We start from the raw sequence: 12,493 nt of genomic DNA on the forward strand, positions 1-12,493 counted from the left end.
TGATGTTTTCTTGGAGGTAACAAGTGGACAGGACTGGCGAGCTTTGTTGGGCTAAATGGCCTGTTCTCGTCTCGAGTGTTCTAATGTTCTAATTAGGGGGACACAATGAGAAGGCCTTGGAGGGCAATTTAGCAAAGACATCTTTATGGAGGACACACAGGGATCTTTAATAACCACAGAGAGTCAGGACTTCAGTTTTACACCTCATCTGAAGGACAGCACCATTTATACAGCACAGTGTCCTCGTCATTGCACTGGGGCATTGGGATTCACATTCAGACCACTGGGTAAGCCCCCTATTGGCCTCATCAACACCTCTTCCAGCAGACAACCAAGCTTTTCCTAGATGGTCTCCAATTCTGCTGGCTACAGAACAGCAAGGGCGGCAAAAGTAAGACCCCCTTGGTTGGTAACTGGCATAAAATCAAATGTTATACGAGCCTTCATGTGTCTCAGAGACATCTGTACATTTGTGAGTGCTGGTGACAGCGAGTTCCAGTGTGGGGGACTGAGAAGTGACAGGCTGGAGGGGTCACTCTTATGTACTTAAGTGGAATGAGTCTGAGGTGGGCTGTTACAGAGGGACTGGCATCAGGGCATCACTTATACCCAATTGTGTGACTCGGATCTGTGTGTGTTAATCGTAGGGTGCAGGAGTAGACGAGCCTGTTCAACAGACTTGATTAAGTCTCACAAATCCTGAGATAAAACGACTTGAATAACCAAGAAAATCTAAATAACTGTGAAGGAGCCGAGAGCGCCTGCTGTGCGTTATGTGTCCGTCTGTCTCTCTGTCTGTCTGTCAGTCTGTCTGTCTGTCTGTCTGCCTGTTATCAGTTTTTAAGATGTTTTCATATTTCTACTGTCTTTGTGTTTTTTAATGTATCATGTTATTCTGTTTCTTAAACTGAATGGGCTTCAGTTGGGGTCTTTACTGAATAATCTGTTAAATTCCTGGTATGGATAAAGAAAAACACAAAAATTCATTATCGATAAGCAGCAGACAAGAACTCATTATGGGATGGATAATTTGCTTAATAAAAAGGACTAATATGGAGTCTGAAGTGGACTTCAGTGTGTAATAAATGAATAAGAAATACTGACGTGAATTACACTTTAGCAGACCCCCTGTGACAGGTCATCTCTTCTGTCACTTGGTGGTCTTCACTCTCTGATCTCCTGTCTCACATTAACTGTTCACCCTCAGTGTCTCCTCAGATGTTCTCTCTGTGAGCTCTCGGCTTTCTCCTTAAATCTCCTCCTCCTCCTCCTCACTGAGCTCAGACAAACTTTGACTTTGGTTTCTTCACAAGTCACTTCCTTGTTTCTCTGACTGATTCTCTCTGCCTGCCTCTCCTCAGACTGACGATGGCTGAAGCCCAGCTGTTTGTTTCACAGGACGAGTTCACCTGCTCGGTGTGTCTGGACACCCTGACTGACCCTGTGTCACTGCATTGTGGTCACAGTTTCTGTCTGAAGTGCCTCACGGACTACTGGGATCAGAGCCAAGTGTGCAGCTGTCCTCAGTGCAGACACACCTTCATGCTGAGGCCTGAACTGAACAGAAACACTCTGCTGAATGAAGTCATCCAGAAATTAAAGAAGATGACACTCAGTTCTCCTCCTCGTCAGAATTATACTGGCCCTGGAGATGTGGAGTGTGACTTCTGTACTGGTAAGAAGTTCAGTGCGGTGAAGTCCTGTCTCACCTGCCCGGCCTCCTACTGTCAGACTCACCTGCAGCCTCACTATGAAGGAGACGCCCTGAAGCACCACAAGCTGGTTGATCCTGATAGAAATCTGAAGGAAAAACTCTGTGAGAAACATCAGAAAAGTCTGGAGATATTCTGTAAAACTGATGATTCCTGTATCTGCATGATGTGTGTGGTGACTGAACATAATGGTCATAAAATGGTCGAGCTGGAGAAGGAAAGAGAAGAAAAGCAGGTGAGTGAAGTTTAGTGTTTAATGGAAACTGTTTGAATAACTTTGAGTTAAGGAATTTGTACATTTAATGTGATAGAGAAATCTATTCATCTACAATAAAACTCGAATATCTGTCACTTGATTAACTGTCAGGACTAAATAACAAAAACCCAACCTTGTGCACGCCAGCGTCTCCCAATTACTACTGCGAGTTCTGCACATTGGAACAGCAGAAATCCCAGTGTCCGTTACGTACGTTCAGCTTTAATGCAGTTTGTAGCTTTTCTCTTTTGTTATAATTAAACTAAACTACTATACATTGTTATGGCCTATCAACATATGTGTGTGCTGTTTGAACTTATTAAACGTTTACGAAACAGCAACAGCTCTTCAAGTATTGCTTCAATGATGGAGTAGGAAGGCCAACAGTAAACGATATAAAGAGCGATGCTGAAATTATTGAAAAATGTGTTTAAAATGGAAAAACCAGTGACAGTAATGTTATTCTGTATTAATGTTAATGGTCTTCTGCATTGTAATTTTCTTTATATATTTTATTATATCAGGTTGTGTTAATATATTGTGGCATTCAGGCAGCTTGTGATGCTCTGTATGGTGCAGAAAGGGTGGAAAGCTGTAAGTGAGGGGACTGGCTGAGGGGCTTCTGTTCTGTAAGGGGCGGACAGGAGAAGTGAGGAGAGAAGGGAAGGTGTGGAGCAGGGAGTCAGGAGACAATAAGCAGGAGTGTTTGTGGGATCAGAAATACACAACGAGAGTGGCAGGAGATAAACTGATCGGTAGCGAAAGCTTTCTTTGATTGTTTAGGAGGTGAGCTCTGTAAGTCAAATAACGGAGTGTAAGACAGGACACCGCTTGTGAGGGAACGAAGACTCCATGTAAAACGTAGAAAATTCCAGGACCTCTGAGTTGTATTTGCTTATTACACCGGTGTTTTGCCTTGGTAGAGTAATATATTGCTCTGCTTTCCCCTTTGGTATTATTAAGATGTAGCCTTTGTCATAACGCCTCAAATCCCACAGACTTAGCACTGTTTATAAGGTATTATAGTATATAACTTCTCCCCAGCTTCCCTTCTATATCTATAACCTCAGGCAATTAGATGTAGTAAAAAGACAAGCAGGAGTTACTTTACAATTTAAACAATGTTTTATTGGTAATATTCATAAATAATAACAATATGCAAAGTACATTTGAACACTGGCAACCATACAACCTGATTAAATGGTGATGTGTAGTTAGGGCAGCACACAGACTTGTTTGTTACTTAAAATGTCTCTAGTTAAGACATCATTGGTGCTCAGGTTTCTTCAGAACAGGTCGCAAGCCTGTTCAATATGTCTGCTGAGCTGCTCATTTTGTTGTCTTCATCATCAGAGATTAGTAAGAGATGCTTCTATCAAATGTTAGTAAGAGAGAGATACTTGTTCATCGTCACAGGATAGCAAGAGAGAGATTGTGAGGTTAAGCAAGTACATTTGTAGATGTTGTGCCCAAGCCCGAGAGGCAATAGGACATCATGGTACTTAAATGCTTCTGATCCAAGCCATTTCCAAACAGCCATACTTCAGACCAATGGGGGAAATAGAACATCTGAACACCTGCCCTCAAACCATCTGTTAACGTAACCTGGCTTTCTTGCGGGGGTTGAAAGACTTTAGCAGGTAAATAGTCATCCTCCCCCAACTCTGTCATAAAATTCAAAGACACCCAATCCTAACGGGGGTGTGGGGGGGGTATAAAACACTAAATTACATTGCTTTGCCTAAATTACAAATAAAGACATACTAAATATTTATCAAGTTATATGCAAAATCTTACATCACAACAGTTGGTCATTACAAAGTTATATAAATTCATTCATTTAGCTAATATAGTTTTTTATGACCATTTGCTAAACTAATTTACTCTATGTCATTTTTAAAGTAGCTGCTCTGTTATCCGTCTTTTCTCTTATCCGTCACAGCCTCGGTCCTGACCCCTGACTGATAATTGAGGTTTTACTGGACCTTATAAACCTGATGTTTCAAGATCAGAGCATTAGCTGCTGGAGCCCATCCTGGTCAGACTGGGTGCAAGTCATGAAACAGCACAGGATGAGATCCCCAAGATGGCCCACAAACAACTGAGTTCTCTCCTCACAGCCAGCTGAGTTTCTTTCTGCTCTGATCAGTTTCTCTTTTGAGTTTCTAAGGCAGTGGAAGGCCAACTATAGCCTACTGTCTAGAAATGTCCACTGGCAGGGGTGCGAGCGTCACGTAGGCTACGCGTAGAAGTGTCTGACATTCGGACCCTCCTGAGGTGTTCTTAACAAGATGATGTTACAGTTGGCTGATGTAAGCGTAGTAAGTGAGCACACAATGTCACCCTAAACGTAATTCAATAGAAGGTCTGACACGTCAATAGACACACTCTGTACTGCTGACACTTACACGTTGAGTGTGCTTAGCTGCTCATCTGCCTTTGTGGTGTTTGTCCATTTTTAAAGAATCGTAGTTTGCATTTGGCTGATCTCAGGGCTGTTTAGGAGACACATTATTGTCACATGTCAATCTGTATTGTACTCCAGAGTTAAGTCTACGATTCTTACAATAAGTTCAGCTCAGAAATGTCAATATACTATTCCTGTGTAGATTTTCTGTTTTTAATGATATAACTCATCAGGCTCTTCATTAGTGATTAGACATCATGTTATTTAGTGGAGCAGTAAGGACATTTTGAATGTCAAACCCTGAGTGATAATCCCACCACATGTATGATTATGACAAAGACTCTGAGCTTTCATATTTGGTAAAAACCTAACACGTCCAGCAGGAGTGTAAAGAACTTACTAGAAGTGTAAGTCTGACCATCTAAGCCAAATTTCAAATCCCCATCACTACTACACAACCTCAATGTACAGTAAGTTCAGATAAAGACACTTAACTTCAGTCCACCATTTGGTGTTTCTTCAAATAAAGGACTAGTGTCACATCGGCTCTGCCAGGTCTCAGTAAGTGACACAAATGTGGCCGAGTCCTCGCTGTAGTATTAAAGAGCTCAACTCACAGGTGAACACAAGTTTAGAAACCAACATCTTAAACAACAATGAAGTCTATGAAGTGGCCTGATATTTTTCAGTTTAATATGAATCAGGTCACTAATATTGACATCTAATTTTTGATCTTTATGTTTTCTGTTGTTTGGCTATCACTTGATTTGGATTGATTTACATAAATCAGTTCTTCAGATGTCCCTGAAAGCAGACATGTAATTGTAGGACAGACTGGCACTGCTTGGTCAGAAGTCTTTTTCTTAAGCTGCCACCGCCTGCCCCTCTTTATTGACTCGTAACTTCAGCTCAGATGTCAGTTCACTTCACCAGGACTCTCCTTGACAGTTTTGGGTCTCATCTGATCAGTCTGATCAAACACAGCAAATGACACCCAACGATGTCTCAGTATGTCACTCTTTATCACTTTGTGACTGAAGAAGGAGCCAAAACTCAACTTGATGGACAACACTTAGCAGGAATTAGCAGTAAAAGGTTGGATTTCTGTTCATCCAAGACACCTACAGCAGCAAGTCCACTCCGTCCTTTATAACCCTTTGTAAGCACTAGAACTCTGATCTCTGCCCCTGGATTATCTTCTGCCCTGTAGTAAGACCCTTATTGTGGCCATCACAAAGGCTAAATGATCTCTTCTGCTCCAAAGGGTAACGTAGTGCCAGACGGTAAGAGCTGAACACCCCTGTAATGGAGATGAACGTGGGGGTCTCATTCAGTCCTGACTTGATAAAGGAAAGCAAGGTGCACAAGTAAGAGAGACCACATCTAAAATCTGTAGAATTACTGAAGGAGGACATCAACCAGCAGTTGTACATTTTTTGCCACTAAAAGATAACCAGTAAGTGTGAAACCTCAAAGACTTTAAACTGCAGAACAACTCACAGTCACAGGAGAAAAGGACAAGAGAGAGAAAAGAATCTGTTAGAAGAAAGACAAAGCAAACTGAATGTTCTTAAATGTGTGACAGAGGAAGCTCTCCATGGACACAACAATCTGGACAAAGTGTCACCTCCACCTGAGTGACCATAAACCAAGTCAGGAGTTCACCTGCTCGGAGTCTGAGAACTTCTGACTGTGACTCGGTAGTTAAGATAAAGCCAGGGTGAATTCTGGGAGTTGACATCACCATAACTGTGTGAAGGAGAAGGCTTAGCTGTTGTGAGGGTCTCTTCATAAATTCAGTAAGAAAACTAAAGTGGACTTGAATCAGTTCAGAGCAGCGTCTCACACACACAGAGGAGCTGTAAGGAAGTGTAGACAACCTGTGAGGAAACCAAACTGCCATCACAGTGCTGACGCTAGAAACTTAATAAGTAACTAAGAACTGAAGGAGAACTGAGACGTAAACATTTAAAAGCTGGTTCTGAATGAATGATGTTTCCTGGGATATTTGTTGGATAAAAATTATGAGAAATAAAATCACAAGTTATGTGCCTTTCTATAAGTGCAAGATAAAGAACCAACTAAGGTAACAGAGACTCATGTTTGGTGTTGTCTGTTGATGTTGTCTGTCTGTATACACTTGAATACGTACATCTTCAGTTGTCCTTATATTAGAAATACATTTTATTTTTCGACTGTGACTTGTCCCTGGTGGAGTTTGCATGTTCTCATTGTGTTCATGTGGGTTTCCTCCTACAATCGAAAGACATGCAGTTTAGGTGGACTGGGGCTTTGGAACATTAGCTCTATTGTGTGTGTATTCAACCTCGATTTTCTTGTTTTTCCTCTCTTCTTAGGGAATCTGGAGTAGGGGGCCCTCAAAAACATGGCCTGTTATAGCCCACTGAGACACTCCTTGGGTGATTTTTGGATACACAAGTAAAGAGAAATTGTGTTCTTTCCAGTGTGAGGTGCGCAGAGTGAAGAGTAAAGCAGACAGGCCTGTTCCTTGTGCTGCTCCAGTGTTGCTCACACAGTCCTTGAGTCTGCCTGACAGATAGTCCATCATCAGGACACCACAGGCTCACCCACCTGCACATCTCTGAGCTGACCCCTTAACATGGATGGCTGGGTGGTCTTGAAGGCTCTGGTGAAACCAAAACACATTAACATAATAAACATCTCTCAATTATAAGAGACGAGACGTGATCTTTCTGAAAAGACTTTTTAGAAGTCCAGAGAGAAGGAAACAAGATCCGCAAGATGGAGCCTTTGGCCATTTCGAAAAATGAAAGTAGAGATCACATTCACACAAACAAACAGAAATTATTACTTAGTGAAATAACAGAACAGCGAAAAGAGATTGAATATATTGTTTGGATTGAAACTTTAAGTCGAGACTTGTAGATCGTCTAATTCGTGTTACCATTAGGGACAAGTAGTGTTTCTTCCCCATGAAAAACCTCTCCACGATAATTAAAAGGTTTGTGGTTTGGTGAAAGTGAAATCCACGTACGCGATCACACTTGGGTCACAGAGTAGCACAGACACACAGGAGAATTTAGAGACAAACGTTATTCAGACACTTCAAACAAACATAAGTCTCTTTCAGGAGTGAATCGAGCTCCGTGTGTAGATGGAGGGGACAGTTCCGTCTCTCAATTAGAAGAACAGAAAATCTTCCTGTTCATAGGGGTGCACCTCGGGAGCAGGACCACCACAGGAGCAGAGGATGTCTGGGAGAAGAGAGACAAGGCAGTGAGACAAAAGGACAGGTGCTGTACAGGCTTTTAAATGTTTTTTGGATGGTCAGAAGGAGGAATATAAGGGTGTGGTGGAAAGCTTTGCTGAGTGGTGTGACCAGAGTCATTTACAGTTAAACATCACAGAGGCAAAGGAACTGGTGGTGGACTTTAGGAAGTGGGCTCCTCCTCCCACCCCTGTCACTATCAGAGGAACGGAAGTTGAAGTAGTTCAGGACTATAGGTACCTGGGAGTACACATTGACGTAAACTTGACTGGTCCAAGAACACAGACACTGTGGTCAAGAAAGGGAATAGCTGGCTCTACCTAACGAGGAGGCTTAGGTCATTTAATGCATGCAGGAAAATGCTGACAATGTTTTATTACTCTGTGATGGAGAGTGTGGTGTTTTTTTGCAACTGTGAGCTGGGGCAGTGCGGTGAAGAAGACAGCTGATCACAACAGGCTGAACAAGCTGATTAAAAAGGCTGGTTCTGTCCTAGGCATCAAACTAGAGGATCTGATGGAGGTGTCCGAGAGGAGAATGCTGATAAAGCTCCTCAGTATCATTGACAACCCCTCTCACCCCATGCATGCCTCCTTGAGGAACCATTAGAGCACACACAGCAAAAGACTCATTGCCCCCAAATGCAGAACTGAACACCACAGGAGATCTTTTCTACCTGTGGCAATAAACCTTTATAACTCATCTTCGTTCTGTAGGTGATCTTTTCAGCCTTGGTGGCAGTATGTTAGTCCCATTATGTCATCACAAGCGGCTAGCTCATTTTACTGAGGCACAAGTACTAAGTCACTTTTAATTATCATATTCTTGTTATATGCTGTCATATTTTGTACATTTGAACAACTGTTATTTGTACAATTACTATTGTTCTCTTTTTAAATCTTTATTGTACTATCTTTATTTCTCTTGTTGCACTGAACATGCCAATGACATAAGAATTTCCCTCGGGATGAATAAAGTTCTTAACTTATCTTATCTTAAATGTTTGAAGTTCCGCATGAACCAAACCTGGGGTGGGAGCAGAAGTGAGTAGGGGCATATCTCCATAGTTTTATTAAAAATAATAATCTGTCACCTAAACAAAACACTTGAGGTAAGTAATATATAAAAAATATAATTTCTGAGTTTTAGAATTCCTGTTAGTTGCTTTCTTCCTGAAATCAACAGAATCGTTTGTGTATTTCGTTATCTTACTTGACTGCAGAAAATGACAATGGTAGACAACGTCCTCACATGTCTGACTCAGGATAGCAAATGGTCTTGTAGATCCTCTAATTACTGACATGACGTGTTTTAAGTCCTCCTGGCCTTTCACCAGTTTCTTTACTTTACACTCCAGTTTGTTTTTATTAATTTTGGTGTTGTGTGAACTTCACATTTCCCAGTTTGTCGATGTGATGTCTTCTAAACGTCAAGAGCTAACTCACACACCAGTGTGCCTTCAAACTGTCTTCTGTATTTGACGCACTCTTCAAGCCCAAACTCAATCTTACGTCAATTAAATTAAACCTTTCATTTAATCTTTATTGTCATTCCTGTTTGTTAAATCAAATCTAAGTTGTGTAATGAAATGTCAAACAAAAGTGTTGTGAAAATATCAGTACTCAGAAAGAGAAGAAGAAATCACAAAGTGAACGTGAATGCTGATCTGACCACGCATGTCCTCTTGTGTGTCCAAACAGAAACAGCTGGGGGTGACACTTAGTGACATCAAGAGGAAACTTGAGGAGACAGAGAAGACACTGAAGGAGACGAGGAGGGCGATGAACGAGATGAAGGTGAGTGGAATAGGAAGACAACACTTCATATCAAAGACAGGAGAAATAAATGAGAACTTGAAGAGCAGCAAAGATTCACAGGTAATGACGAGTAGGGACACGAGAAGGGAGAGTTAGAGAAGACGTGTTGTGGTGGCCTTCATGGCCTTTCACTGTTGACAGAATCCCAGGTGTTATTCAGTGGAGACTCAGACAGCATCACCCTAAAGTCCTCTGAAAATCCATCAGCTGCTTAAAGGAGACTAAAGTCTACTAACAGAAACTCACACTGAAGGTCGACGCTGATGTTCTGAATTAGATCATCAGGCACAAATCCATTAATGGTCTATGTTGTTTTTATTTTATCATTGCATACAATCAATTTCAACTTATACAACAAATGACTTTCAAAGTCAAAATAAAAAATAATAAAAAAATCAGAAAGTTGAAACAGAAATCTAAACACACAAAAAAAAATTAAAAACTACCAAACAGAATTTATGCTGCAGTCAAGAAAAAGAGAGAAGAGCCAAGAACTGGGCCAAAATTTCTGATAATTTAAATAAATAGATAAAAAAATAAATAAATAAAAACTTACAGTTTCCTTTTAATCTGCAATGGTTGCTTATTTTAAAGTTTTATTAATTAGATCTTGCCATATTTTAAAAAGGTTTTGAACAGATCTTCTAAGTGAGAATTTTTTTTTTTAAATGTGAAACATCAGTGACCCAGTGACTTATCACAGATGGGCTGGGGGACTTCAAGTTCAGGAGCACAAGTCCACGAGCTCACAGTGTGGTAAAGGCAGTTACAGTCAATGTGTCCTCCTCCACTTTAGGCCCCTATGGTAGCCCACCAACCACAACTGTTAGTGAGTTAGGAGTGATTGTGACCCCACGGCTGTCTGATAAAACATTCAAACATTTTGGCCCTAAATGATGTTACTTTGTTGTCCTCCCAAAACATGTGGCACAGTTAGGCTGGATATCGATTCCCAAACTCGCATGTTCGACTCTTCCCAATTTTAAATGAGATAAATGTGATCGATGAAAGACTCGAAGTCAGGTGGTTGAATATTTCGCACATATGGAGATGGAGTGTGTTCTATGCATGACTGACTTTTAGTCCTTTTCTGAGATATTCATTAAAGATTCCTTTTCCCACCGTATCCTAGGACCCTTAAAGGGGAGATTCTTTGAAGTGTTTTTATATGTTGCTGAGATGCTGTCTGACTCCTCAGGACTGATCAGGAATTCTTCTGGAAAAGAAATGGGTGGAGGGTGTGTAAAATTGGGTAGTTTATTTGGGTAGATTTTTGTTGTCTGTAGCTTCTGTAAACTTTGCTAATAATAGTAGAGCTAACTTAGTTGAAAACATCTTTATAAAATTCCACTGGTTGCCATCAGGGCCTGTTGTTTTCCCACTTTGGAGTGAGTCTACAGCATCCAGTAACTCTGAGAGTGTCTGAGGTTTGTCCGGTTCCTCTTCACTAATAGTTTCCAGCTGTTGTCTTTGTTTTACATCAAAGAACTCCTCAGACTGTGTCTTGTCTTCTTTAAACTGAGTAGACTATGAAGACTTATAGTACTTGCTAAATATGTGAGTTATATATTTTTGGTTTCATTACTTTATCTGCAGTTGCCCTGCTAATTTCTGTTATTGCATTGCAAACTTCTTGCTTGTTGATTGCTGAGCTAAGATCTTATTAGCCTTCTCTCCATGTTCAACATAATGGTTTCTGATTTAAAGATGAGTTGTTCAGGTTCTTTTGTTATCACAAGATAAATTCTAATTTGAGAGCCTGTCTTTTCCTGTAAAATACCTCTTTTGGAGAGATGGGATATTCTTGATTTATTCTGGAGGTTGTAATGACCTTCTCTTGTTCATTGTGGTATTTCTCAGTTTTATTAGACTCCAGAGCTTAAAGACCTCCACTGTTTGAGTGCAGAGTTTACATAATGTACACCTCCAAATGTTTTACTTCAGCTTTAATATTTTATCACAAAGGACTGTAAGGTTGTCCAGTGGTGGCATCTGCTGAATCTCAGATCCACTTTCATCCATTCACTTTCCGTGTGGAGTTTACCCCTTCTTCCGGTATGTCAGTGGGTATCTTTCAGTTATTGCAGATCTTCCACCACATCCTCACATTTCAGTTTGATTATTTGGCAGAATCCCCAAATTGGCTTCCATTGTGATCAATAATGTAGCTCTGACACTGTAATAAGCTGGCAGACTGTGTATGGTAGCACACTCTCTGATGCCCAGTTCTGCCAGGATTCATTTATGTGAAAGTTCTCATCCAGCAGAGTCAGAACTCTTCACACACATTTTTGTGCCCAGACAGACCAAACTTATCCAACTAATTTATTTAACACAGACTCACATTAAACAGACCAACAGCATCGAGTGTAGTAAAGTACTAAACACAGCCGGTCCAGACCAGTGGGGTGTGTCTATAGTTCAAAGAAAGTAGGTGAATCACAATGTGTCACTCAACACTGTGTCATCCAATTCAGACACAGAGGTGATAGCTGAAGAAGTACAAGTGAAGAAGAGTTAACCTCAAAGACTGACCTTCACTTCGGTTTATGTTTCTACGCTCGCCTGCTTTTGTTGTTTCCTCCTAGAATTCCTGCTTATTACTGATGCATGAAATCTCCTCTCTATACCCATGATGACTGTGACATTTTTCAGCCAGGATTCCTTCCACTAGATGTTGTTCAAAGTCTTGTTTTATGTCTTTTTGTTTATGTATTAATGTTAATGTTGATTTGTTGAGTATGTGCTTTATTCTTTGCATTTGATTTTGTGTATAAGCTGCCTTTGTTATGTTCCATGTGGTTTGTGTGTGGCTCACCAAGAGGTGGACCACCTGCCAGTCACCACCATGCACTTCCCTTCCGCCCTATAAAACCCGAGGGTCTCCCACAGTTTCATTGTGAATGTGCTCTACGAGTTTGTTAAGTTACTGTATTCTCTTAGCTGTGCCTTATGCTTTTGTGATTTTCTGGATTTTTCTGGCTGTGCTTTGTTTTTCAACCGCTGTCTTTGGATTCTGTTTGGAAACTTTGTTTTGGATTGGCTTGTATG

The 12,493-nt window shown here is 40.8% G+C and overlaps 1 protein-coding gene across 1 annotated transcript in view; it reads left to right on the forward strand.

The window, feature by feature from the left end:
- Positions 1-346: 346 nt before the first annotated feature.
- Positions 347-12,493, forward strand: part of LOC120528956 (E3 ubiquitin/ISG15 ligase TRIM25-like) — a 208,159-nt gene continuing 196,012 nt past the window's right edge. Inside the window, exons 1-3 of the mRNA XM_039753027.1 lie at positions 347-391; positions 1,399-1,947; positions 9,326-9,421. Of these exons, the coding sequence (XP_039608961.1) occupies positions 347-391; positions 1,399-1,947; positions 9,326-9,421 (690 nt within the window). The remainder of the gene's footprint in view (positions 392-1,398; positions 1,948-9,325; positions 9,422-12,493) is intronic.

This window comes from Polypterus senegalus, chromosome 4, assembly GCF_016835505.1.
Source record: "Polypterus senegalus isolate Bchr_013 chromosome 4, ASM1683550v1, whole genome shotgun sequence".
NCBI lineage: Eukaryota > Metazoa > Chordata > Cladistia > Polypteriformes > Polypteridae > Polypterus > Polypterus senegalus.